Source organism: Syngnathus typhle, linkage group LG10, assembly GCF_033458585.1.
Source record: "Syngnathus typhle isolate RoL2023-S1 ecotype Sweden linkage group LG10, RoL_Styp_1.0, whole genome shotgun sequence".
NCBI classification, from domain to species: domain Eukaryota; kingdom Metazoa; phylum Chordata; class Actinopteri; order Syngnathiformes; family Syngnathidae; genus Syngnathus; species Syngnathus typhle.
Window position 1 is genome coordinate 3,385,603 of NC_083747.1, and position 26,994 is coordinate 3,412,596.

Genomic DNA, 26,994 nt, shown 5'->3' on the forward strand with positions numbered 1-26,994 from the left:
TTTAACAGATAGTGAGTGCTAAAATGAGACGCTCAGCAGCTCCCAGCCAGCTACGAGGCAATGCTGCAAAAAAGCCTTGTTTTGTCCCTCCTGGAGCTGCTTCTTCATGGACTGGCGCAGAACCCAAAACCCAGTACCCTGAATTTGGCTTGGACAATCCCTTGAATAAGGTGAGGGTGTCACTGTATGTTTTATTAAATGTCTTCCCTCTTAGAAAAAAATAAAAAGGTTGAGAACTATCCACGCGCTATCCATCTTTCCAAACCATTCAAACTGTCCTTCCTCACACAACTGCTTATCACTCAGGTCCAGAGAAGTCTAGGAGTTCCACCTCCCAACCAAAATGCCCATGTCCAGGCAGCACCAGCTTTGTCCAAAGCTTTGTCCAGAGTGCTCAGTGCAACTGAAAGTAAGGAGAACGTTATTGAGACGGAACATCCAAACGTTGCATCACAGGAAGTCCCAACACCACAAAACATCAGAGGGGCAGGTAAGGAGAACACCAACTTTTTGTTATGCAAGTGAAGTATGTTCAGAAAAACTACAACTACAAAAGAGGCATTACAAAAAAAGGCATGAATCTGTGAAGCACTGTGCAATATTTATTTACAGACACGGAGTCTCCCTCTAGTGGATACTTGGAATTATGCAAGCACGCGCTTTAACATTTCATCAGAGACCTGCAATCTAAACACTGTCGTAAGTTTAAAAATACATAAAAGCAAAGCAAAATAAGGACAGCCTATTTTAACCCCAAGCTCGTTCACGGTCGAGACCAGCCACGATCGAGTATCGCTCGTATTTGGTTCGTAATACGAACAGCAACAACACGGCTGAATTAGTTCTGCGCTTGGCTAGAGACGAACACACAAGCGGGCTCCCTTTCCAACGTTTCCGCTTCTCACACATTCTCACGATCGTTTGTAGAATTCGGCAATGTAAATAAATACCTCGTGGGGGCTGTATTATTAGCATGTAGCATATAGCTCCAACGCAAGCCTGTCATGCGCATGCGCAACGCGCTCCCTTAAACTCCACCCAGCGTTGTAGTTAGTTAAACCCGCCCGGCACAGTCCTTACGCGACAACCGTCTCCCGATCCCAAATAAACTAATATCCACCGAATTCCCCATCTCCCCCCACCCACGTGTATGTGTGTCACCGTCTTTTGTTATGTGTTGAGACTACGTGGCTTCGCTGTGCTCAGTTTGAGGTTTAGAGAGGCCGAGCTGTAAGTAGGTCGGTCTGGGTTTAAGCGGCTTAGCTACGTCAGTCTAAGCTGGGAGGAATTCATCCAAAACGCTCGGAGGTAGGCGGGGGCCTAAGCGAGGCTGGCCTAGTTAAGCCTGATTCTTATTGTGCACGGCAGAAGCCTGATTTTGTTGTGCAAGGAAGCAGAGGGGGAAAACCAAGGAGTGGTGGAGCTCCACGCTTTTGTCAGACCACAGCCTGTGTTTTATTTGGAATGGGGAGAGGAAGAAAAGGAGAGGTAGAGCAATTAAATCGCTCTTAACATTATGTCTCGGTGGACCAAGAGAATCGTGGAGCAGGACAAGACAGGTGACCGCTGAAGTCCTAACTGGCGCTGTAAGATGGCATCCGGCTCGGTGTTCCTTTCCAGCATGGTGGGGAAAGCTCGCTCCTCCAACTTCACCCTCTCGGAGAAGCTGGACCTGTTGAAGCTTGTCCAGCCTCACGTGCTCATCCTGGAGGAGCACAACAACAAACATGCTGTCATCGTGGACAAGAACAAATGCTGGGACACTGTGGCGGAGCAGTACAATGCCCTGGGGGGAGACAGACCCCACCGCACAGCGCAGGGCCTTAGAACCCTTTACAAGAGGCTGAAGGAGTCGGCCAAACAGGAAGTGATGCAGCGGAGGCATGCCCAGCTGGAGTACAGAGCGAGCATCTCTGAGCCAACCAGGAGAGTCCTGGAGATCATCCCTCACCTGTTTCAACATGTGCCCATCCACGAAAAGGACCTGTCTTTACGCAGGTACGCTGTGACTCAACCAGAACCAGCAGCAGATGGACTCTTTCGGCAAAACAATGAATCAGAAGCTGCTTAACATTATTGGGATTTTTAGCCTTAAGAGAAGAATGAAAGAAAATCATAGTGCACACTGCATGGAAAATACAGTCGTTTGCATAAATTGTAGCCTAAAAAAATATTTTTTTTTTAATTTGCAACAGAACAGTTGAGTCCAGAACTAGTTGGGTTTTTTTTTGGTTCAGATTTCTATTTAAAACATGTTTGTATTTTGATTATGAACTGCAAAACAAAGCCCCAAATAGTATTACGTTTTGATTTTACGGGGGTGGGTTGACGTCTGCTTAATTTGTCTTTGGTCATTTTTTGAACTGCAAATGTACCACAAACCTTGATCTCAAAACGGTTTATTATATATTCAACCTTATGATGCTGTCCATCCTCAGATTATTATACAGTAAGCACCCATCTCCCATCGAACCTCCTGGCAGCAGCTCCTCTTTGGCCGTCCCTCAGGACTACTCAGCAGCCGTCCCCACCGTTCCCCATGTGGTTGTCCGTCTGGATCCGGACGATGATGTGAAACCGCCTCCAGATCTCCCGCTTCCATCCACACGTGCCGACCCGGGGCTGGAGTCGGGCCCGGAGCTGATGGGGGAACAGGATGCGGACAGCGTCCGAGTTTATGAGCCATCCTCGTCTCCCGCCCCTTCGTCTGTCAACATCCCCCTCTCTGCCTCGCCGCTGTCTTTACATCACGACTTCTACCCCAATAACATCTACCCTAACAACGTCTACCGACATCACGAGCCCGAGCGCTTCCGCCCTTTGCACATGGCCAAAGAAGAGCACGAATTGGTGCTGGCCAATCACAGGAAGGTGGCAATGTACCTTGAGGAGAAGCGGGAGGGGCTCAAGAGGAAACAGCAGTTGGAAGAGGAACTTTTGAGAGCCAAAATCAAAGTGGAGAAACTAAAAGTGGCCCGACTTCGCCATGGACTGCCCACCCCTTTTTAGCAAAGACACAAAATAACAGAAAACGTCAACGGAGTACACTGTGTAGCGCGCTGCTGTGATGTCACGCCAATTCCGTAGCGCTCTCACAACAGGTTCAGGAGTCGTAGCTTGTCTTGAACTACATAATGATGCGCTGAAATGAAATACCTCGTGGTGGATGAGGATCAATTTAAAATGGGTGAGATTGCGACTTTGGCAAACATAGTGCCTCCAGCAGACACTGATTCATCTCTTCCTGTCGTCGTTGCTTTGTGTTGCTAAAAAAAGACTGAAATCGTTTACCAGTGAAACAAAGGAGCTGCAGAATGTGTCTCGTGACCTTTATTATTGGTACTTAACACAAGTGAATGGAATGTTGTGTTCTGCAGAAAGGATTGTCAAGTGCTGTTAGTGTTTGTTTGTCCATTTGATGGTTTTTATATTAAAAACGTTACTATGGCGAGTTCACGACCTGCTTTGCGGATGTCGATTTTTCATTGACCTTTAAAGTTTTTCTGTCCTAATCCTGCAATTTGATCACTCTTGAATGCATTTCAAAGGCTTTGTGAATGTGCACAACTGGTGCAACACTGACCTCTACTGGCGGGGCCTGCATCTGCATCCATAAAACTCTTCATCTGTTTCCACAGGCCTCCCTCAAGCATGTGCCGTGTCAAATCCAGTCCCAGATACAGAATGCAACCAAGACACGGCGCGATACTTCAGCGTGATGTGGTGTAAGGCCAGCAAAAAGAAACACAAGCGCTGGGAGGGGGATGCCGTGCTGGTGACCAGGGGTCGCACAGCCACTCTGAAAGATATGGAGGGCAAGAACATTGGACAGGGTAGCGGCTACAAGATGTCAGTGCTGGCCTCTCTCGCAGAAGGAGAGACCCTGATGATCGGCGCCAAGGAAGTTGAGGTGATGGGCGTCATATCCGCAGAAGCCTTTGCCACGGGACGTTGTTTCCAAGAAGCACAGGTAGAAGACGTTCTCCCAAAGACGGCTCCGGCTCCTTCACATCGCCTCGCATCTAAACCCTTCCGCCCACCGACACTGTCAGGGAGAGCAGAGCATCTCGAATCACAACCAAAGGAGGAACAAATCTGCAAGCCTCGCCATGATCCACTAGCACCTGGTGTGTTGACTATCCATCCAGTCTTGAATAACTTTGCTCAATGAAGTTCCTTCCACAGTTTTCATTGTATCGTTCTTAGGTGCGCTGGTGATGCCTCGGCCCTCGCCCAACCACCAGTGGTCTAATAACAAATCGGGGCTTCCCGTGGTTGATGTTGTGGTTGACCCACACCTGACTGCGCACCTCCGCCCCCATCAGAGAGACGGCCTGCTTTTTCTCTACGAATGCGTCATGGGCATGAGGTATGTCCAGTTCTGGTGTTTAAATTCAAATCAATAATCTTGGTTTGTTTGTAACATCAGAGCCGCTGGGCGTTACGGGGCCATGCTGGCCGACGAGATGGGTCTGGGGAAGACCCTCCAGAGTGTGGCTCTCTGCTGGACTTTGCTCAAGCAGGGACCGTACGGAGGAAAAGCGGTCACCAAGCGCGTGTTGGTGGTTACTCCAGGAAGCCTGGTGCAGAACTGGGCCGCTGAGTTCAACAAATGGCTGGGCCGTGAGAGGATCACCGTTTTCACAGTGGATCAAGTGAGGGAGGAGATCAACAATATTGAGGAAGATGATTGAGTGAAATTGTTTGGACCGTGGTTTCTCATTGTCGTATGCAGGACCACAGGATCGAGCGGTTTGTGTTGTCAAACCTGCACAATGTTCTCGTGATCAGCTACGAGATGCTGCTTCGCTGCCTCGAGCAGGTTCGCCCAACTCCCGCCGACAACTTTTGCCGCCGAAAGACCATCCGCCCAATTCCACCTTCTCGTTCTCAGGTCCAAAAAGTGGAATTCGGTCTCATCATCTGCGACGAGGGTCACAGATTAAAAAACAGCAGCATCAAAACCTCCTCGGCTCTCAGCAGCCTGAGCTGCACTCGTCGGGTCATACTCACAGGTGGGCTTGAGCTGCTCCCTTTTCTTGACCGCCACTGAATGTATGAAATATATTTTGGAAGGCACCCCGGTGCAGAATGACCTGCAGGAGTTCTACGCCATCATCGACTTTGTAAATCCGGGCATACTTGGCTCCAGCACTGCATACAGGAAAGTATTTGAAGAGCCCATCCTACGTTCCAGGCAGCCTTCGTGCTCAGAGGTGACTCTTGTACATTTGAAAGACACAAAATTCAGTCAATATGTGAAATAAAACCGAGATGTCAATTAGGAGGACAGATCTTTGGGAGTCGAGCGAGCGTCTGAGCTCTCCCGACTCACCGGCGAGTTCATCCTGAGGAGGACCCAGGAGATCATCAACGATTACCTGCCGCCGCGCCTGGACTGGACCTTGTTCTGCAGGGCGTCCCCGTTGCAGCAAGAAATCTACAGGCAGCTCCTCTGCCACAGAATCTTCCGAGCTTGCCTCCAAGGCTCCGTGCAAACACACACACACCTGGCCTGCATCACCGCCCTGAAAAAACTGTGTAACCACCCGGCCCTGCTTCACGCCGGCGTCATGGTGAGACTTGCGCTGGGATTGAATATTTTCATTCATTAGTCATTAACTTTGTGGCCTTTTGCTTTCAGGACAAAATGAAGTGCGATTCCGAGGAGAGCTCACTCTATGAAGGCCTTCCTGTGTTATTCCCAGAAAACTACTCTTCAGATAGCTTGACCCCTCATGACTCTGGGAAACTTTTGGTTTTGTTGGACCTCCTGAGTACCATCAGACAGTTGAGTCCATCCGACAGGTATGTCATCGTCACGTCTCTGTTGCGGTGTCTGCTAAATTTCATTTATGACAGCTCCTATGTCTCCTCCAGGGTAGTGATCGTGTCCAACTACACTCGGACGCTGGACATGCTCCAGAAGCTTTGCGTGCGCATGAGTTACACGTTCTGTCGGCTCGACGGACAAACGCCCACCAACCAAAGGCAGCGGCTGGTCGACGGCTTCAACAGTCCTTACTCTTCCACTTTCCTGTTTCTACTCAGCTCCAAAGCTGGCGGCGTAGGACTCAACCTAGTGGGGGCTTCCCATCTAGTACTCTATGACCTCGATTGGAACCCGGCTAATGATATTCAGGTAAAGCTATAAAAAACAGTCTAAGGTGGTATGATTTGTTTGCTGAAACGGAAGGTTTGCTCCTTTGTCTTGCTCAGGCTATGGCACGAGTGTGGCGCGACGGACAGAAGAAGACCGTCCACACTTACCGTCTACTCACAGCAGGTATCGTACATTTTGCGTGCGTGGAGATAAACAAAAACATCCGTGAAATCGATTTTACATTCCAAGCCGCACTCGTTTGCGGTGAACTTCTTAGGAACTATTGAGGAGCGCATTTTCCAGCGGCAAGTGTCCAAGCAGGGGCTTTCTGGGACGGTGGTGGACCTCGGCAAAGGCTCGGAACACGCCAGCTTCTCCGCCAGCGAGCTGCGAGATCTCTTCAGCCTGACTGACACGCCGTCGCTCACTCACGACCTGTTGAACTGCAGCTGCAAAATGGACGGCTCAGTCAACAGTAGGCCTGTTTTGAATCAGTTTGGAAAAAAATAATTATGTGTCCACTCATCTTTTTTGAACTTCCTACTCAGATATGGAAGAGGAAGACGATGAGCTTTCTGACAATCGCCCGTGCCAGCTGGGTCGGGACCGCTGCGGTCCGGCCCAGAAGCACCTCAGCATGTCCGAGCTGATGCGGTGGAGACATTTCTCTGGAGACGCCCGCACCTTCTTTGATCCTTACCTCGATCACGCTCGAGACCACATCACCTTTGCCTTTCAAACAACCATCTCCCACGTGGACCAGTAACTACCAAACAAGATCTATTAAATATCCAGCTGCTCAGATTTTGTTGTTGTTGTTGATTTTTAACATGCAAACACATGTCAGGATAATTACTATCTTGAGCTTAAAAAAACATTTTTAATTGAAATGAAAAATGGATGGAGTTGTTCCTGAGAGAACACGATCTCAGATTCTGCAGAAGTCCCGAATGTTGTGACCGGTAAGTTAAATGGCCATTAAATCCATTGAGTCATAAATACAAGTGTTTTATTTCAAACATTTTTTTTTTCTCCACTGTTTCAGGATTCATGCGTGCTGCTCATGCAGGGTTCCTGTTCTGGCCATCTAAGGTAATAACAGCAGTTCATCCTAATCATGCCTGAGGGAAGTTTAGATGGTACGTACCGAGAATTTATACAGAACATTAATTTGGTACTCATCTAGTTTAAACTCCTTCGTTGTTAGTGCTCAGTTGACCGTTATTACAGAACAAAAAGCTTTTCCCCGCTTTTCTCATGCTGTGACCTTCTACATGACGGTCGAGTTAGTCACGCCGGTTAAGCGACGCGAGACACTCGTCAGCCTTGTTTGTCGGTGCTGCTCGGCACTGAGCCGCCGCGTGGGAGTTACGTTCTCGCTGTGTTGTGCGTGTGCTCCGTATGAGTTGTATTCAACTGTGTTGAGGGCTAATTATTTATTTGACCGTCGCCACCGCCATCTATTAGGCATTTTTTTTGTGTAATAACTAGGTTTCGGGGATATTTGGATTTTCTCATTACAGCCACTGTTTACTCTTAATTAACTGAGTTTATTCAGATCCTTCCAGTCTGTAGAAAAGGTATTATTTTGTCATCTCTTTGTGTTATTCTTTTATCAAACTCGTAATCCTTGACCTAAAAATGAAAGGTGAGTCAGAGCATTGCAGTTATGCACAAAGCATTGTATACAACTTCTAATGTTGGTTAGTAGGTTTTTTTAAATTAGAAAAGATGGCCATGACACAGTAAAAAATATATATATATAAATAAATAAAATTAGAAAAATTACAAAAAAATTAAAATGGTTTTCCATTTTTTTATATATATGTTTCGATATGGGCGATCGACTGTTGGCCAGCTTGTCTCTCTCCCAAAATGAGCTGAGGCAAGCCCCCCTCGTGAGGGATGGACGCTAGCTTGTTTGAGCTCATCTTGCGTCAGCGTATCTACTGAACACGTGTCCGACAAGCAAATGCGATCCGTCAGATTGATTCAAATGTTGTCTCGGGGCCATGTGTCTGATGAGCGCACGTTCTAAAGCTCTTAACCATCCGCCTGCGGCCAATCCCCCCCTTTTTTTTTTTTTTTTTTTTTTAAGCCTGCCAGCACTGCCGTATGGATTTGAATGAGCACTTCTGATGGGAAGGGTGCACTTGTTTTGATGAGAAACTAAATGACAGATTGGATCTTTATTTCACGTGATCCCCGTGAATGGTAAGGCAGTCGGGCCGAGCCTCCGGTATTAACCCTCCCCGAAGTTGCATGTCTTATATTTCATTCATGATCACTCAGAGAGTCATTGACATTTAAGCCGCGTGAGCTTTTGCCACGTGCATCAGGCGGCATATACCGTTCAGCCCGCCAAATATTTTATCGTAAGCCGCCTCACTGGCCGTGGCACGGACACGGTGAAGGCTTGCGGGTTCGATGTCATCGCCGAACGAATTGGGCACACGGCCTTCGGAGTGCAGCGGCCTTCGTGGCTCTAACATCCTCTCTGGTATTCATGCTCGCCCCTCCCATCCCTGATGGACTTTGCCCTTCACCCTATTTATGACCTCTCGGTCTACAGACAACCTGCTGCATTGCGGTTGAAATTAACTGTGTACTGTCCCAGTTTGTGAGACAGAATCTCAATCTAAACAAACCGCCAAGACCCTGCCAATGTGCCGTACGAAAGCCCCTGACCCTGGTCGTCGTCCAGCACTTAACAAGGATTTAATGTCGCCCGTGTCGTCTGTCAGCCAGATGAGATCAGAGCAGAAGGCCACAGTAGATGAGACCACGCCGTTTGATACACAAGCCCTGCACGACACAAACAACAGCAGACAAAAAGGTCTAATCCCACAATTAGTGTAAAAGCTCGCCAAGATTAAAAATGAAGTATTAAAGAGAGTCGAATAAAATCAGGTTTTCGATACACAATTTGTCTATTAAATGAAAAAAGAAAATAAACATGACTTTATGGTCGTTTTGCAAAGAACATGACTGGATTCAGTTCAGTTTCCATAGTAACAAATGAGGAGCAAAGCATCATGCCTCATTCTCTCCGTAGTTCAGAAAATAAGCATCTGTCAAAATTTGTGACAATATGCTGCTTGAAGATAAATGCTGACTGATTCATCCAAAAAAAAAAAAAAATCTTGTCAGGAGTGGGATTTGAACCCACGCCTCCATTGGAGACCAGAATTCCCAATTGATTGGAAGGAATTGTTCCTTGAGTCTGGCGCCTTAGACCGCTCGGCCATCCTGACTGATGAAAGTGCTAATCAACTGCTACTGTGAACCCAGGCTACAGTTGCCTAGACTAAACACCAACTTGGATTCCAACATCTGATGTTGGCAAGCAGCAGAAAAAAAAATTCCCTGCTCCAGTATTAGATTAGACCAAGTGTCAATCTCAAGAGTCAGAGGCCAGATCAGGCCTGTGACATCATTCACGTGGCCTGGTAGTCAACCAGCAGATGGTGTTCAACTTGAGAAGGTTTTGAAAATGTCATTTATGTGACCCCAAACGCTTAAAGCCATTTAACTGCTGCCATTTCCACCAGATTCTGCTTGTTACCTCTCCAGCTCGAATTCTTCGACACCACTGGCAGCCCGAATGTGAAAAGAACATTCAGTGTGAATGACAGCAAGACACATTTCCAAGTGAGAGCCAATCCATTAAGCCCCTTTATATATTCATGCCTATGTTGTGTAATCATTTTCTCAATGCACGTACCTGGAGTCTCCGTGGACCATTAGTGCACATTAGTGTTGGTGTGGGAGTGCATCTCAACTCCCCTCCCGCCTGTCAGAGTGCTTTTATACCCCCTCGAGTGACTGAGTGAGAGAGAGAGGAGGACCTCCTCATATAAACATGCAGGGAAATCCCAGCAGCATTGCAAGATTAACGCCGAGGGGGCACTACACGCTCCGTTTCACGAGCAACATGTTTCTCAACTAATCCTGCTTGCAAATACAGCCGGGCTGCAGGGAGCAATTGAAAAGTTCACTCGTTAAAGTTCTGTTTAGGAAGCCAGAGCGGCTGATTTCTTTAACAACAGGACAATGATGTCCAGCGTGCGCCGGCACAGTCTCCGCCTCCAGACCGAGATCCACCGCTGGAGCATCTGCGACCCGGACAGCCTCCTCGCCCGGGTACCCGCTTGCATCTCCCGATCCAAGTCGTGCGCCAGCTCCGCCGGAGAGTCCGACGGAGGCAGCAGCCGCGGCAGCTGGTCCTCCTCGTCCGACTCGGTCATCTCCGCCGACTCGGTCAATCCGTACCGAGTGGTGCTACTCGGGGCCGGAGGGGTCGGAAAGAGCGCCTTCGCCTGCATCTTTTCCGGGGCCGCGGACAGCATGGACAGCGATGACTGCGAGCTGTGCGGAGGTGAGAATTCATTGAAATTGCAATAACTTTTTTAACGAGTTTCCTGTCTTAAATTAAAAAAAAAAAGATTTGTAATAATATACTTGTGATTGTTGCAAAGTGTTTCTGAGCTTTGACTATTTTAACACGTGGTCCTCGAGTTACGACGTTTCGACGCTTTGCCTTACCCACTCACCCCAAAAACTCATACCCATTTAAAAAAACTCCAAAATGTACTAAAATAACCTGCACACCTGCGACCCAAAAAAGGATAAGCACACTAGAAAATAGATACACATTTAGGTTCCATTAATTTGCTGCCATGGAAATGAAACTTGAACCGAGTATCACTATCGTTTTGCTTATTTACATGGATTTTTTTTAGGGACAGAATTCAAACTACAAGTTGGAAATGAATCCTTTTAATTTATTGTTGACCTTTCATTATTTCAGAAGAACTACGTGAGCGAGAGCTGGATGTGGATGGAGAGATGGCAACAATCACCCTGTTGGACACATGGGATACAGAGGTGAGTCAAAACAAAGGCCCGAGTCAACAACAGAATAACAGAAGCAAGGGCAAACCGTGATCGAATCCCCTCCCCCTCATGCCCATAATCCCCCCCATCATACTGATCATCTACTATTTTGCAGAGTGACAGCGAATGGGCTCAAGAGCGCTACATGCATTCAGGCGACGCCTTCCTGCTGCTGTACTCCATCACCGACCGAGCGTCCTTTTTACGGGCGTCGGAGCTCCGCATCACCCTGCGCCGCCTTCGCCCCGCCCAACACACGCCCATCATCCTGGTGGGCAACAAATGTGACCTGGTGCGACGCAGAGAGGTTTCTACTAACGGTAAGAACCTTTAAAAAACGTGTCTAATATCAAAATATTGCTTTGGCGCCCTCTTGTGGCCAAGGGGCAATGTTAGAGTGAGATGAAGCCCAATTTATATAAAAATAAAATGTATAAAATAATAAAAATAAATAAAACTAAAATAATACGAATTAAATCGTTATTAAAAAAAAATCACACTACATATTCTGGCTTCAGAGGGCCGCGCTTGCGCCGCCGTCTTCGACTGCAAATTCATCGAGACCTCCGCCGCCATGCAGCACAATGTGTGGGAGGCCTTCCGCGGCATCGTTCGACAACTGCGTCTGCGCAAGAACTCCAAGGGCGCCGCCCGCCGCTCCCGCCGGGAGAGCCTCCCCACTAAGGCCAAACGTTTTCTCGACAAGATGGTAGCCAGGAACAATCCCAGCGTTGCGTTTTGGCTCAAGTCGAAATCCTGCCACGACTTGTCCGTTCTGTAGGAGAACGATTGACTGAAAGACTGAGGTGAGGAGTGGACTGAATGAGGGGCTCCAAGAACAATTTGATGGGCATGTTTACTGTTTACAAGCAACCCATGGACAAGGAGGATTATTTATTTGTGTGTTTCCTATACCTCTCTTGCTATTTGCATTCAGTTCCGCTTACTGTACAATGTATTTCCATGGTTACACAAGGGTCAACATATAAAGGTCAAAACTAACACATTTATCTGTCACCCATTAGAAAAACACAAGGCAGAGAGACCGAAAGAGCCTGACTGGATTTTTTTTTTTGTTATAGCGAAAGGTTTCTTGTGTGTGAATGTTTTTTGTTTTTTTTTAATTTTGTGGGGTTTCTGTTGTGAGGCAGATTTGGAGTGTGTGTCATTTTTTGTGTGTGTGTGTGAGAGGGAAGACGGACATTTTTTTTGGTGAGTTTTTTGTTGTCAGTTTTGTGTTGTGTGCCAACCTTTTTTTAACATTTGTGATTTTTTTTGTGCATGTTATACCGTGCTTGAGAGTTTTTTGAGGGTTTAAGTGTGTTGTAGCGGGAGAGAATGAGTGAGTTTTTATTTGTGAGAGGATTTTTTAGGGACGGCTTTTTTATGTGTCTACATGACGGTGTTTTGAGTGATTGAATTATCTTCTGACGCGTTTGAGTTTTTTGCGGGCAAAGGTTTTTGGTGTGTGATCATTTTTGGGATGTATGTGTGAGAGGTGACATTTTCGTTGTTATTTTAAATGTAAGCTTTTTTGATGAATGAGAATATTCTAAAGGTTATCTTATACAGCACCTGATATCAATGCAAATCCCTGCAATGTTGCCATTTAGCCACGTAGCTTCCCGATTTGCTTATTTCAATAAAGATAAAAGGAAAATCTCCTTTGTATGTGACTCGCATTTCATACAATGGAGTTACATGATGAACACTAAAAAATAACACGCGACACATGAGTCACAGGGTGACGACATCACGGTGAATATTAAAAAAGATCAAATAATTACACGATTGGATGCTCAGTGCCTGATGAGAGATTTGGGTTGCGACTCTCGACTTGTTTGGAAAAGCTGCACACAAAAAAAAATCTGAGAGAATATCACCAGGGCAACATTATAGAATTCTACTGGTTCAGTACTTGCGTAACGATATGGACAAAATGCTCAAAGATCTTTCAAGAAGCAAGTGCAGGGCCCTCCCAACTTGTCAAACAGAAGGTGTTTGCGACGTTACATAATCTATGCGAATTGGACGCGCTTGTGCGAGGTGTCGGCAATGGCAGGTTGTGCGCTGCTGTCGAAACCATGACTCATTCACAGGCCGTGCAGTTAAGGATTCACACCATTGCCTTTTTTTTTTTTTTTTTTTTCCCCCTCCTCCGCAGGATGTTGCAAGATCGCAACGGCGATTTTTTTCACGCGTAAATATGCTTGGATATCAACTAGGTCGGTTGCTCCAAGGTGACCTGCCCGGTGACCTGCCTGGTGACCGCAGCGATTTGGAGGGATTGCTCCGATGCGATGATCCATCAGCGCTATTGACGACACGTGGCCTTATCAGCCCAGCTAATGGACAATCTGACAGGAAGCACTCCCACTAGTGCAGGTCAAAGTCTGACCATGAGAAACGTGCCCATGATTTCTTCACGTTCTTGCCTTGTGCTTGCATCGGTCACAGTAGAGGATGGCCTCAAAATGGTAAATCCATATTTGCAACAGGTAGTTGAACACAAATGATGATACAACACATGTAGACAGACAATATAAACAATGTCATTGGTAGAAATTCTTTTGCATAGAATGACTAAACGTAGCCGACTTGTCTATATTATACTGCCCCCAGGTGGCCAAGATGTGCACACCAGAAGGAGCAGCGCAATGTCCATTGATGCAAAACATGCAGCGAAGGCTATTTAATTCTTTACAGTCCTTTTAATTCATGTCATTACTGCATTTTTTTATACCAGTATCGTATTTTAGAAATGCATCTTTTCTTATTTAAAAACACATTTAAAAATGTTTGAAATTTTTCTTCTTTTTTGTGCTAGGTTTTTTTTCATCGGAAAGCTTTAGAGTAGTCAACTTTAGCACGTTAATAAACCCCTTTGCAAGCAATTTATTTTACATTTATAGCCAACAATAATATAATATAATATAATATACAATCATATTTTTTTACAAATGTTTTATTTAAACTCCTGTATGCTCCACTACAATGACCTCATAAAACAAACTCAATGTGACAAACGTGTCTTAGTCTGAGCATGAAAGAAAAAACTCGAGTCCTTACAGTATTTCTTCCTCGCTGCTTGTTGAGTCCGGCGCCTATCGGTGGGAAAACGTACTGATTAGACAATGATTAGATCCAATAAAAGAGTGCTGGTTAACGTGGTTATTGTTTGACAGGCCAGGAAGAGCCTTTACATCAGTCACACCCAAAGTGACTGTCAGGATCTTTCCGGAGAAAGGTACGTTGCCTCGACACTCGTCCACACATGCTTTCATTTATGTATTTAATTAAGCTTGTTTATAAAAAAGAGATTTTGGTGTTGATTTTTTTTTCCTGGAGGCCTTCTTAGCGTGTGTTGTCAAGGGGTTTCCTGAGCATGACCTTGGTTGTTTGCAAAAGGTGACTATAGGAACTTAAGAACTTAACTCATTGGAAAAATAAGAATTTTAATTTTTTTTACAGTTTTGGTGGATTTGTCAATGCTTTTGATTTGATCCTATCTGCTGCATTTTTATTTTATTTTTTTTTAAGATAAAGTCGTCTAAGGGCCGTAATAAATTTATGAGAATAATATCATGTGACAATCCAACAAATAATGATTGTTATACAGTATGCACTTTTTGCAATACATGTTTTTGTACATTAGTGCTGTCACTCAAAGAAAGTGAAAATACTTGGGCGTATCATGCAATACGTGTCATAGTCCTCTGGAAAGCAAAAGCAAAATTAAAACAAGTAGATTAGACATGTAGTTGTTAACTAGGGAGTGGTTGAGGTTGGTGACTTTAAAATAAAAAGGTCATTAGCCGCCACTCAATGTCACCTTCACTCTTGTCTACCAGCGTCACTTCCCACTTCATTGTACTTCTTGAGTCATGTTCATGTGTCTGTAGTATTATGACTAAATGTTTTATTATGCCATAGATAAGGTAAGGTACCTTTTTAAAAATGGCCGCCTCCCGGAGATGGTTACGGTGTTCAGAACATGTTATTGTAGTTTTTTTTTTCAAAATGTATTTTAATTTAATTTTTTTATTTTTTATTTTGGAACTTAAATTTCACTATTTGTACAAAAACTTAATGTTACGCAAAAAACACATTTTGCTCTCTGTCTCCTTGTTTATCTGCAGATTGATGATGACTCTCTTGGTGCATCTGTGTCTTCTGGCACTCTTGCTCGGCTCTGTGAGTACACTGCATATTCATAAGAAAATGTCAAAACACACACGAAGAAACCTCTCGAAGAGGAACCACACTTCATTTCCTGAGAAGCCATACGTGATGTAGAAATGTGACTCATGGTTGATTCATTGAAGCGAAAAGGTGTCCTTTGTCCCGTCCCGACCCGTCCCGCATGTCTAAGAATTGCCAGACATATTTCCATGTCATGCTGGTTCAATCAATAACTCAGCTTGCTTGCTCCACTGGGAGCTGGAGTGAAAAGATTATTTCTTCCATGTTCCCCTTTCAGATTGCAATATGGTGAAAAAAAAACTAGCCCGCTTTAATTCTCAGAAAGCCATTGAAAATATTATTAACGCCTTTAAATTATATATTTAAGTTTTATTTCATATTTAAAAATGTATTTTCTAAAACAATTGACTTTATTTGGGGTTAATCAGAAGTTATTCTAAATGGTGGCAAGTGTGTGTCGACTTCTAGGTTTGGAGGGTGTGCACACTTATGCAAATACACTTTTTAACACGACTTTTGATAGGTTGCTGGGTCGGGCCTGGAGGGCAAGACGGTCCCCTTTCAGAATGTGGTGCTGGAGGTGCTAGAGGGCACGCCTGTGCCCCACGTCCTCTGTCGGGTACTACACACAAATACGCACACAGATTGTTCCATTTTGTAAATTGATCTTGGTCATTTTTCTTCAGTTCCTGGTGGAACATCCTGGCGTGGACGCTTTCAGATTGAGCGGAGAAGGCAGCGATGCCATCAAGATCTCATCTGATGCTTGGCTTTATTTGGACAAATCTCTGGACTGGTCCCACAATGACAACTATCTCGTTGGGGTGCGTGGAGAAAAAATGTCTTACGGATTTTAAGAGTAGAATTTTTTTTAAATTTATTATATTTCCTTAACCGCTGCGTGGTTGTCTTCAGGTGGAGGCGTTACAGAACAATGAAGTCGTGGAGGGGCCCATTTACGTGACCATCAACGTTCTGGACATCAACAACCACGCTCCATACTTCAACCAGACTTACTACACCGCTTTGGTCCGAGAGAACTCACCAGCAGGTGTGTATTCTATTTTTAACATTTTCAATTTCAATCCAACCGAGGACGCATTTGTACCTTTCATTCCAGGTGTCCCGTTCACTCGCGTGTTTGCGTTGGATAAAGACGACCCCGCCACCCCCAACGCTCGTCTGACGTACAGCCTGGTCAGCCAGATCCCCAACCGACACAACACTCTGCTCTTCCAGGTGGACCCCAACACGGGCGAGATCTCCACAACCGAGCAAGGTACCACTCGGCGGCCTCGCGTGGAAAGTGTCCGTAATCTGTCCGAGTAAAAACCAGATCACACAGATCATGCTCAATCCTTGTACGACAGGAGAGCACATGCTCAACGCCAAAGAGACCATCCAATTCGCCCGAGGAGAAGATCGCAGCGCTGATTCTCTCAAGGCAAAATTTACCGACTACTGTCCCTCGCCGACCGTCCCCTTTGACCAAAACCCCTTCTTCACCTGTGTGGAAAGAGCAGGTGCGTTTAATTTGATTTCATGGAGCCACTCAAGTTACATCTTCTTCTATGGTGTCAGAAATGAGACGCAGAAACCTGGACCCTCTGGAGGACCCCGATTATACCTTGATCGTGAAGGTCCACGATATGGCGGGAGAGTCCGAGATGGCGCTGAGCGGCAACACCAGGGTGCACATTGCGGTGCAGCCCAACCTGTGGGTCAACCCCGGCAGGATCACCATCCGGGAGCATCTGGAGGGTTCCTACCCGCAAGCTATTACCACAGTGAGGAGAAAATCCACTCGCGTGCCGACGCAGCGCAATTACCCAAAATGTGTTCTGCTTTTAGGTCCAGTCCAATGAGCCCGGTGCCGTCTACAGGCTAGTGCAGAAAGAACGAGAACTGAGCTTCCCCTTCCAGATCACTGAAGATGGAGAAATCCTGCTCACAGAGGAGCTGGACAGGGAGGAGAAGGACATGGTGAATGTTGCGCAACATTTTGCATCTATTCAAGGTTCTTTTGAGTTACACGGACAATTTTGACCTTGCCCGCAGTACATCTTGGTGGTGATGGCCGAGGATGAATATCAGAACCAGGTGGACCCTCCGATGGAGATCCAGATTGTGGTAGAGGATGTGAACGACAACGCGCCCGTGTGCAAAGAAGAGGAGAGCGTATTTGAAGTGCAGGAGGACGAGCCTGTCGGTGAGACCTCCATCTTTGTTTGCTTCAACATGTCACCGTTTCCATCTGAATGTCAATCTCGGGCGTGCTTTCAGGTAGCCTGGTCGGGCAACTGTTGGCCTTCGACGCCGACGAAGCGGACACGTTGAACGCCCTGCTGACCTACGCCATCATGTCCCAGCAGCCCTCCACTTCGCCCGAAGCTTTCACCATCGACGCCGACTCAGGTCAAATCCAAGCGCTGCGCTCGTTGCGGCGCAGAGATCAACAAGTGTACAATCTGGATGTCAGAGTCAGCGATCCAGGTAACACACACACGCACACACACATCGATATACCGTATTTTCCGCCCTATAAGGCACACCTAAAAACCTAAAATTTTCTCAAAAACCAACAGTGCGCCTTATAGTCCGGTGCGCCTTATATATGGACCAAATTCCTAAATTTAAACTGGCCCAAAGCATTGTGTCATGAAATCAATCATAAGTGGCCCGCTGAAGACTATGAATCATGACTCAAAAAGACTATGGATCATTATTTTATGATTATAAAGTAATTTGTTCCATCTGAAGTTGAAATAAAAAAGATAAAATGGAGAATGATTTGATTTGGATTAAAAATCTGACATGATGCATTAATGGTGCGCCTTATAGTGCGGTGCGCCTTATATAAGGATAAAGTTTTAAAATGGGCCATTCATTGAAGGTGCGCCTTATATAGTCCGGTGCGCCTTATAGTCCGGAAAATACGGTACTTCTTTTCTCATCCTTTCTTTCCTTTAGCTTACAGCGTCGTCTGCAAGGTCGTGGTCAAGGTCATTGATGTAAACAACGAGCTACCTCTGTTTGAAAAGAATGATGTAAGCACACAATCATCGCAGGGTGCCACGATAATCAGTCGAGGACTCAATCATATATTATGACGCAGTACGGCAGCTACACGGTAGCCGAAGACGCCGCCGTGGGACAAACGGTGCTCGCCGTCAGCGCGTCGGATGACGACGACGCCGATAGCGGCAGCTCCTTCATCGAGTTTCACATCACAGCCGGCAACGACGACGAGGTGTTTGCCGTGGAAACGGACGGAAAAGGCGTCGGCCATGTGGTCATCGCAAAGGTAGCGTGATTAAGCTGATGTTCTCCATCCAAACATCTCATTGCTATCCATCCTCATGTGTCTACAGCCTCTTGACTTCGAGACCTCGTCCTCCTACAAGTTGAAAATCGACGCTCGCAACCCGGAACCTTTAATGAGCGGCCTTGAGTACGGCTCGGAATCCACGGCTTTCGCGTCGGTGTCCGTCACCAACGTTGACGAGGTCCCCGAATTCAACCTGGACATTCTGGATGTGGTTGTGGCCGAAAACACCACGAAGGGAGCCGTGTTGCTCACTGTCGAGGCCAAGGACCCCGAGGGCAAAGAGATACGGTAAAAGACCACCAGCGGAAACTCTGCCCCGCCCCCCTTTTGGAACTTCTATTAATGCCGTGCGTGAGTGATGCGATGGAGTCGACTGACCTCAAAAGCAGCACGTGCGCATCAATCACAAAGCCATCAATAATTCCTCGCACTTTAAATCTGCCTGCTTGTTTTGGGCTTTGCCTCTATCACGTGTGTATACATGAGTAAACTATTGATTAGTTTTCTCTGACTTTGTTTGAACCAGCGTGATGTTTGTTGTGCAGTTTCAAGATGGAGGGCGACACCAAAGGCTGGCTGGAGATCGACGCAGCCACAGGACAAATCAAGACCAAAGACAACTTGGATAGAGAAACCTTGGAAACCTTTGACGTCACTGTCACTGCCTTTGAGAAGGGTCAGAGATATTTTTGAAATAAATTGTAATGGAGTCCAGGTAATTCCCATATGTCAAATCCGCTCCGCAGATAACCCGGAAAAGTCCGACGAGCGCGTGGTGTCAGTGAGACTGTTGGACGTGAACGACAACGTCCCGAAATTGACCGAGACGCAGGCCTTCATGTGCTTGAAGAAACCCGAGCCGGTGGTCATCAGGGCTCAAGATGGAGACGACGCCCCTTTCTCGCAGCCCTTCACCTTTACCTTTGCCCAGGGGAAGAAATCCCACAACTGGGAGCTGCAAACCATTGACGGTACTCCAAGTGATGCGACGACTTTGCGATATACTCGTGTGCACTTCCATCACGTTCCTCTGTTGTGTACTGCGCAGGAACCACAGCCAAGTTGATCCTGAAGAAAAGCCCAACGGAAGACAGGACGTTCACCCTGCCCATCAACATAAAAGATAATGCGGGAATGGGAGTCACGCAACCCTTCGAGGGTGAGTGAAGCAGGTTAATAAAAAATAAAAATGAGAAATTTAAAAAAACAAATTAAATCAAAATTAATATTAAATATTAAGTATTTAAAAAAAGAAGAAGAAAATAATAATAATTATAATAATAAATAAATAAATAAATAATTGTTATGTGGTGAGTTTTGTGTTAAAATAAAAAATGATAATAAAAAGTAAAAATGAGAAATTTAAAAAACCAATAAAATTAAAAATTAAAAAAAATAATTAATATGAAATATTAAGTGTTTTTTTTTAAAAAATGATAATAATAATCATGAAAAAAATAATTGTTGTGTGGTGAGTTTTTTTGTTCAAATAAAAAATGTTCATATGCTAAACTATTTCTCCATCTACCAGTAAACGTGTGCACATGCACAGAGCTGGGCTACTGTTACGTGGCACCTGGCGAGCACGGCTTCAAATACGGACCGGGAATCACCATCGGCATCCTGGCTGGAACTCTGGGCTTCTGTGGTGAGTGTCACCAACTTTACTCAGTTGCTCCTTCCGCTCACTCTCTACAATTCCTAAACTAATCAACCACTGTTGTTGGGTTTTGCAGTTCTGATCCTCATCATTGCCATCAAGCGTTCAAGTAAAAGCAGTAAGAACAGCGACGAGGTGGAGACGAACGCCTTGATGTAGACATTTATAGGAAAACGTGTACATTTGAGAGAGTTGCTTAGCTGCCAATTTTGTTTTCTTGGGCATGTTGTATTTACGAAAGATGTTCGATACCACTTTTTTCAGACTGTACCAGTACGAGCACTCAGTTCTTCACTAGTCACCGATATCAATAGCAAAAACTGATACCACAAATCCTTTTGATACCTAAAATTTCCCCAACCAATGACAAATCATTTTAGGGAAAATACCTTTGAATCTTAACATATCAGTTTTACTTATAATGAATGAAATTAATGTCAATATTTTATTCTTCAACGTTTTTTTCTAACCCTAACCCTAAGCAATATGTGGTATCAATACCATTCCTACATTTACTAAGACATAATAAATAAATTAAAGAGCAAGATTAATCATGTCAGGTGGTCCCACCCTAATTTATTGACGTGGCCCTAACCAAGTTCAACTATGGCAGTGCTTCTCAATTATTTTCTGTTACGCCCCCCCCTAGCAAGAAGAAAACTATTCGTGCCCCCCCTCCCCACCGTGACTATCCTAACTTGTCTTGTAAGTCGTAAAATGTTGCACTGTCGCAAACGTGACAGAAGTAACAATGAGAGCGCCACTGCCCCCTGCTGTAGTAAACGCGCAATTACACTTTATTCTAGTACTGCCAAAAAAAAAGCCTGTTCCCCAGGGTCACACGCGCCCCCCCAGGAATAGCGGGGGCGCGCCCCACTATTTGAGAAGCACTGGCCTAGGTGACTGATTCACAATTTGGTTTTGTCTGATATCAGAGATTAAATAAAGAAAACCAACTGGCTGATTGATTTGTTTTAATTGAGAGGAAAAAAAAAACAGCAAAAGCATTTCACTAGCTGACCAGGAGATGGCGACAGCGTGGCATCTGAAGACCATGGATTGTTTGTTCTGCTATAGCCTAGGTGACTGATTCACAATTTGGTTTTGTCTGATATCAGATATTAAATAAAGAAAGCCAACTGGCTGATTGATTTGTTTTAATTGAGAGGGGAAAAAAACAGCAAAAGCATTTCACTAGCTGACCAGGAGATGGCGACAGCGTGGCATCTGAAGACCATGGATTGTTTGTTCTGCTATAGCCTAGGTGACTGATTCACAATTTGGTTTTGTCTGATAATAGATATTAAATAAAGAAAACCAACTGGCTAATTGATTTGTTTTAATTGAGAGAAAAAAAAACATCAGCAAAAGCATTTCACTAACTGACCAGGAGATGGCGACAGCGCGGCATCTGAAGACCATGGATCGTTCTGCTATGCCGGTTTAAAAAAAAAAAAAAAAAAACGTGATTAGCTAGGGGTCAAAGGTCAAAGTTTACGGTTCAAAGTTCACCCAGGGGTCAAAGGTCGGTTCAAAGTTCACGGGGTCATGTGCACATTTTCGATTTTTAACTAGAGTTGAAAGTTCAGGGTTCAAAGGTCACCCAGGGGTCACCACGGGGTCACCACGGGGTCACCGCGGGGTCACTGCGGGTTCAAAGTTCAGGGTTCACTTTTTTTTTTTTTTTTTTTTTTTTTTTAGGTTAACCTTTATTTAACCCAGTGCTTCTCAATTATTTTCTGTTACGCCCCCCCCCCCTAGCAAGAAGAAAACTATTCGCGCCCCCCCTCCCCACCGTGACTATCCTAACTTGTCTTGTAAGTTGTAAAATGTTGCACTGTCGCAAACGTGACAGAAGTAACAATGAGAGCGCCACTGCCCCCTGCTGTAGTAAACGCGCAATTACACTTTATTCTAGTACTGCCAAAAAAAAAAGCCTGTTCCCCAGGGTCACACGCGCCCCCCCAGGAATAGCACCCCCAAGGGGGGCGCGCCCCACTATTTGAGAAGCACTGAACTATGGAGACATCAAAATTGTTGAATATAATGTTTAATGTTTTTTCCCCCCAATAAAACAAATGGGAGCCACAATTACATTCTCGATAGTGTTTTTCTTGGTGTGTGTGAAAAGAGTGAATAATATATTTCCAGGTGATGAGTTTATTCTGCCCACACACGTGGCAAAGTGTTTAACAAAGAACGAAATGATGTCCGTCACGCTTACATGACCTCCTTTTTAAAAGCAAAGCAAAAGGATTTATGACCGACTGACCTCATTTTAATTATTAAGTTTCTATGGTTACACAGACATGCAAACAATAAAATGTGGACTCGTCTTGATCATTTTCTTTTTCTTTCACAATGCGCACGCTCCCACAAGAATTACTGTCAGACTTTAATGAAAACTGTTTATACTAAAATGTTACCATGGAAGACTGCTTTCACGAGAATGTAGTTGGATTATTTTTTTCTCTTACAAATTATATTGTGGCCTTGTAAGAATGACAAATGTGAGAATTTACAAAACCTATTGTAAGCACAGATTTATAGAGAATTTTCTACTTTTTTTAAAATAGAAAGATGATCCCCATAAATTAATGAGGTGTGAGTCTTTTTCTTTTTATCTCCACCCGTTGCAATACACGAGGAACACACACACACACACACAGTCGTGACCTACTTTTTGCCTATAAAGCCACAAACACTTTCAAATACAAAAATGATGACTTCACTTTAGGTGTGGCACCCTTTTCAAAGAGTTGGCCCAAATTATTGAAATATGCACTATAGAATATATGATACATTTTGAATCGTGGGTATGTTTGCAACCTTACGGAAATACACAGAAAGCTTTAACTGTTTATTATGCCATATACAAAATAGAAACCAATTAGATAACAATTTTTACATACACCGGAAATAAGATAAATGCTTGTAATGTAACGTGGAATAAATACTTCAAAGAATTGTTGATATTGCAGCTTAAATATGAAGTAACATGGTTGTGCTTATTGCAGAACTGGAGTGTAGTTACAAAAAGGAAGAAGTAAAGTGCTAGCAAACTCTCTGGCACTAAACATCCCTTTAAAAAAAAATAACAAAGGCTCCCTCAAATCAGCCTTTTGGAAAAATAATAAAATAGGAGGTGAAGGATATAGAGTGTTGCAAAACGTGCAGAATTTGCCATGAAAACAATGACGAAACCTCTTTGCTGTATTTTACATTTAAATTCATTTACATTAGTAAATGACTTAACCAGATTATTATATTGTTTTTTTTCAATGTATAAATATTTTACAAAGTGATTGGAGGTCTTTATAAAGCTCTTGATAAGATCCGGTTATATCAATTCATCTTTGAAATTTTAACACTTACACACAGATGACATACTTTTAGGATTTTAAAGTATCTTTCCGTTTTCAGCCTCGGGTTCCAAATTTTTAGTACATCCCTATTCGTTTTGGTCATTTGTGTTCTTTGGAATCCACCCCCTTGAAGGGAATATTTTCAGCTAAGGATCTTGCGGCACAAAATAAAATTGTAACAGTGTTATTGAACACAGAATAAAGTGTGTGAGACTGTATCGCACGATGATACACAAAAATACAATCTGCAGCCACGAAAAAGTCGCGTTTCCTTGTGTACAAGCATGCTTTTCTTCTCATAAATATTTGTAAAGTCAGATATTAAAACATATGAACAAGAGTGTGCGTGTTTACTCTTCCTGCCGCTGCGCTCCGATCACGTGAGGGTTGAACTGAGACACGATGATGGTGATGTCATCGCGGTACATACGGGCCAGCTCCTCGGGCAGCGACAGCATCTTGGAGAGCCTCTCGTGGTCGACGGTGCCGAACTCGTTGTTGCCCACGGCGTGCCGCATCAGGTAGGTGGCGGCGTTCTGGTCCTCAAAGGCTGACGACGTGCGAGCCTTGCGTTCCTCCAGAAGCCCTTGCATCTGTCCCAGGGTGACTTGGTAGCCCCCCACAGTGAGCGGCTGCTGCTGGTGCACGCCAGTTAAGTACTCGCCGACGATGCGCACCACTTCCTGTCTGTGGAGAGTCTCCCAAAGGCCGTCAGAACCGATCACCTGCGGAGTGTTACAATTAAGGTACATGTAGACACAAAAAACGACTATTTTGTGAAGTGCATTAGCACCACCTACAGGGCTGGAGTGGTATGTGACAGGCAGACTTTTCAAAACAAGTCGGTGGGACATGTTTAGGATGCAAATTTTGTGTATGAGTACTAGGTGAAGTGGAAGTCACCGCTTAACTCACCAGGAAGCGATCCTGCGGTCTGAGCCGGTGGTAGGTGATCTCGGGCTCGGCCGTCAGGTACGGCGGCGTGTGGTAGTTGGGCGGTATGAACTTGGTGTGCTCGTTTTCGTGCAGCTGATCAGGGCCCGACTCCAGAACTCGCTTCTGGAGCTCGATGCTCCACTTGAACTTCACGTCGCCAAACGCTCGGAAGGGCATGAGCAAGCCCAGCAAACGGTCCTGAGTGCGCGCGTGTGTGTTGGTTAACACAATGAGCAACAAAATCAAATTGTAGGAGGAGTTGTACCTGCCGTATCACCGTCTTCCTCTCTGCGGGCGGGTGTTCTGCACGAATCCGAGCCACCTCGTCCTCGTTCTGGGAACAGTGGTCATTAGAGAGCGTGTGAGCGGTAAAGGAACCGTCCTCCTCCTGCACGCCAAGCACGGCACGAGCATCTCCGGCATTGGCTATATACCTTTAGGACGAGAGAGCTTTATTACGTATGTCATATAGTAAAGTTAGCTTGTATTTTATGTCTCAATTATGTCCGTTTTGACATTTGTTGTTATTCGTACAGGTCTGCTCCATCGACGTGAGCCACGCATGCCGTCGCTCCGGAGAAGGCCACTCTCAGAACCCAGTAGTGCAGGAAAGCATTTGGATCGCCAACCTGGCAGACCAGACCATATTTTTAAAAATGAGAAAACATGCCAATGAAAATAAATGGAGTAGCACCTGAGCCTCCAGAGAGATGTCATTGTCCAGCCTCTTGAAGGCGTTCATCAGAGCCTCCCTGGTGTCGGGGACATCCCCCGGGCTGAAAGCAGATAAAATCCCCAAAACTGTTAAAAATGGTCTACTTAACGTTTTGCCCACCATGACATTTTACTTGGTGAGATCAATCAGCTCCTGCCAGTATGTGCGGAGGCTGTTGAAGTAGAGCGTCTGAGCCTCCCTGCTGAAATAATCGTTGGGGTGCTTTTGCCACTGCAGGATGGGACTGAGCGCCCGGCCCGCCTCCACCGCCCCTTCCAGCTCGCACAGCGTGTCGTGCGGCAGCAGGGACACGGCGATGTAGTAGAAGAGCCTCTCGCTGAGCGCCTGGCGGAGAGCAACGTCTTGTCACGTCTTACGTAAGACCACACAATGGCTGGCTCGTGTTCATCAGTTACACCTGCGCACAAGCACATCCAGCGTGGCCATCAAACACGCCCAGCAGCATTCCTCTGGTCTGCAGGCATGTCGCTGCACTGCGGCGGTCTTCGATGGGAGCGTTTGCTGGTAGCTGATTGCTGTCAAAGCTCATCACGGATGACAAGTTCTTGCCATCAAACTCAGGCACCTACAAGCAAATTAGAGCAATTATTTCACACGGAGATAAGGGGAAAGCGTTTTCCAGCCGACCTTGAAGGTGTACTCGTTGGCTTTGAGGATGGAGTTGACTTGAGGTGGAGTGAGGATGTAGCTGTGAAGTGCGGAGGTGGTCTGGTGACATCTTGAGGGAGTGTGACTCATGTGAGAAGGACGTCGAGGAGCGGAGGAGCCCAACTGGGGCCGGCGGTGCTGGCATGGTAACAGATTGGAGGACAAGACCTTTGCCCGAGGCAAACTCTTCAACAGCTGTGACATCACGGGTATGGCAGATGGCGCACTGCAGACAAGCAAGTCCAAATGTTAAAAAAAAACAACCCACAAAACTGTTTCTTTTGTGTTTGTTCTCATTAGGCTCCAACCCATTTGAAGTTTTATATAAACAAAATGCGAGACAAGCACTGACACACAGTAACTTAATACTTTACGGCTTAAGTTGAAAGCAAGTATGGGTCAGCAGACCTGCTCAAAATAGCTTGACGTTTGAATGGTGAGAATTTTTTTCTGCAGTCTTAAATTGGTGGGTTGGCTTTGGATTCGAGTTCCATGTTACATAATCCAAGGTATGTTTAAGGATGCAGATGCTGGAGAAATAATCATCTCTACTCAGGCTCCGTAAACACAACACGAAAGGGAGTCAACACAGTAGCCGGGGCAAAGTTGCCATATTTGTTGACATCACAAGCCTCACCCAGCTAGCGGCGAGGTTGGTGTTGAAGAAACACAAGAACAACTGCACAAAGACTTTGCAAAATCCGACAAGGTTAAGTACTCGATTAGCTTGTAAATGCGCCGAACCACAGGGCAGAGATGCCAAATGCTAAACGTAATGAGGGTTACACCCACCACCGCGACAGTAAAATATAAAGGGCATGACTCAACTCGGCTTGATTATTTCTTTTTCATTGTAACCGCATAATATCGCATGCATAATACGCACCTGTACTTTCGAATATAAAAAAGTTATTAAAGCTCATGGCTCGAGTCCGAGCAATGCAAACAAAAACGACGTCGTCGTCCACCAGCGCCGCACCGCACAGTGGACGCTGATTGGCTAAGCGCTGTGCACCCCGTCAGTGACGTCATACAGACAAATAAAACTGACTTTCAAAATAAAACGCTTCAAAATAAAACTATTATCAGATCGACATCGCAAGAATATTTAGGATTGCC

The 26,994-nt window shown here is 45.3% G+C and overlaps 4 protein-coding genes, 1 long non-coding RNA gene and 1 other non-coding gene across 6 annotated transcripts; 3 read left to right on the forward strand and 3 right to left on the reverse strand.

The window, feature by feature from the left end:
• The first annotated feature begins 23 nt into the window (after nucleotides 1-23).
• On the forward strand, nucleotides 24-6,907 carry rad54b (RAD54 homolog B). The gene is made up of 14 exons (XM_061288193.1): nucleotides 24-170; nucleotides 307-490; nucleotides 3,639-4,127; nucleotides 4,207-4,369; nucleotides 4,430-4,655; nucleotides 4,736-4,822; nucleotides 4,895-5,015; nucleotides 5,077-5,216; nucleotides 5,286-5,576; nucleotides 5,645-5,808; nucleotides 5,881-6,142; nucleotides 6,220-6,286; nucleotides 6,381-6,578; nucleotides 6,652-6,907. The coding sequence occupies exons 1-14, from the start codon at nucleotides 24-26 to the stop codon at nucleotides 6,867-6,869; spliced, it is 2,757 nt and encodes a 918-aa protein (XP_061144177.1). The 3' UTR covers nucleotides 6,870-6,907.
• LOC133160513 (uncharacterized) lies at nucleotides 1,392-9,878 on the reverse strand. The gene is made up of 4 exons (XR_009715916.1): nucleotides 9,828-9,878; nucleotides 5,014-8,908; nucleotides 3,584-4,923; nucleotides 1,392-2,640 (listed from the first exon to the last, which is right to left on the reverse strand). It is a non-coding gene; the product is annotated as an uncharacterized LOC133160513 (long non-coding RNA).
• On the forward strand, nucleotides 1,592-3,459 carry LOC133160507 (fibrinogen silencer-binding protein). Its single transcript, XM_061288217.1, has 2 exons — nucleotides 1,592-1,998; nucleotides 2,439-3,459. The coding sequence occupies exons 1-2, from the start codon at nucleotides 1,592-1,594 to the stop codon at nucleotides 3,007-3,009; spliced, it is 978 nt and encodes a 325-aa protein (XP_061144201.1). The 3' UTR covers nucleotides 3,010-3,459.
• On the reverse strand, nucleotides 9,248-9,357 carry trnal-caa (transfer RNA leucine (anticodon CAA)). Its single transcript has 2 exons — nucleotides 9,320-9,357; nucleotides 9,248-9,292 (listed from the first exon to the last, which is right to left on the reverse strand). It is a non-coding gene; the product is annotated as a tRNA-Leu (tRNA).
• A 447-nt stretch (nucleotides 9,879-10,325) lies between the features above and the next one.
• On the forward strand, nucleotides 10,326-21,334 carry cdh17 (cadherin 17, LI cadherin (liver-intestine)). Its single transcript, XM_061288192.1, has 22 exons — nucleotides 10,326-10,481; nucleotides 10,914-10,990; nucleotides 11,115-11,319; nucleotides 14,185-14,246; nucleotides 15,139-15,193; nucleotides 15,726-15,821; nucleotides 15,889-16,026; nucleotides 16,118-16,253; nucleotides 16,323-16,481; nucleotides 16,573-16,725; nucleotides 16,784-16,989; nucleotides 17,054-17,185; nucleotides 17,261-17,411; nucleotides 17,486-17,695; nucleotides 18,173-18,249; nucleotides 18,318-18,506; nucleotides 18,574-18,818; nucleotides 19,076-19,206; nucleotides 19,277-19,501; nucleotides 19,579-19,689; nucleotides 20,062-20,178; nucleotides 20,267-21,334. The coding sequence occupies exons 1-22, from the start codon at nucleotides 10,461-10,463 to the stop codon at nucleotides 20,347-20,349; spliced, it is 2,979 nt and encodes a 992-aa protein (XP_061144176.1). The 5' UTR covers nucleotides 10,326-10,460; the 3' UTR covers nucleotides 20,350-21,334.
• A 1,703-nt stretch (nucleotides 21,335-23,037) lies between these two features.
• pdp1 (pyruvate dehydrogenase phosphatase catalytic subunit 1) lies at nucleotides 23,038-26,878 on the reverse strand. The gene is made up of 9 exons (XM_061288227.1): nucleotides 26,762-26,878; nucleotides 25,855-26,101; nucleotides 25,625-25,792; nucleotides 25,340-25,551; nucleotides 25,186-25,267; nucleotides 25,026-25,120; nucleotides 24,757-24,925; nucleotides 24,471-24,689; nucleotides 23,038-24,280 (listed from the first exon to the last, which is right to left on the reverse strand). The coding sequence occupies exons 2-9, from the start codon at nucleotides 26,077-26,079 to the stop codon at nucleotides 23,906-23,908; spliced, it is 1,545 nt and encodes a 514-aa protein (XP_061144211.1). The 5' UTR covers nucleotides 26,080-26,101; nucleotides 26,762-26,878; the 3' UTR covers nucleotides 23,038-23,905.
• Nucleotides 26,879-26,994: the final 116 nt, after the last annotated feature.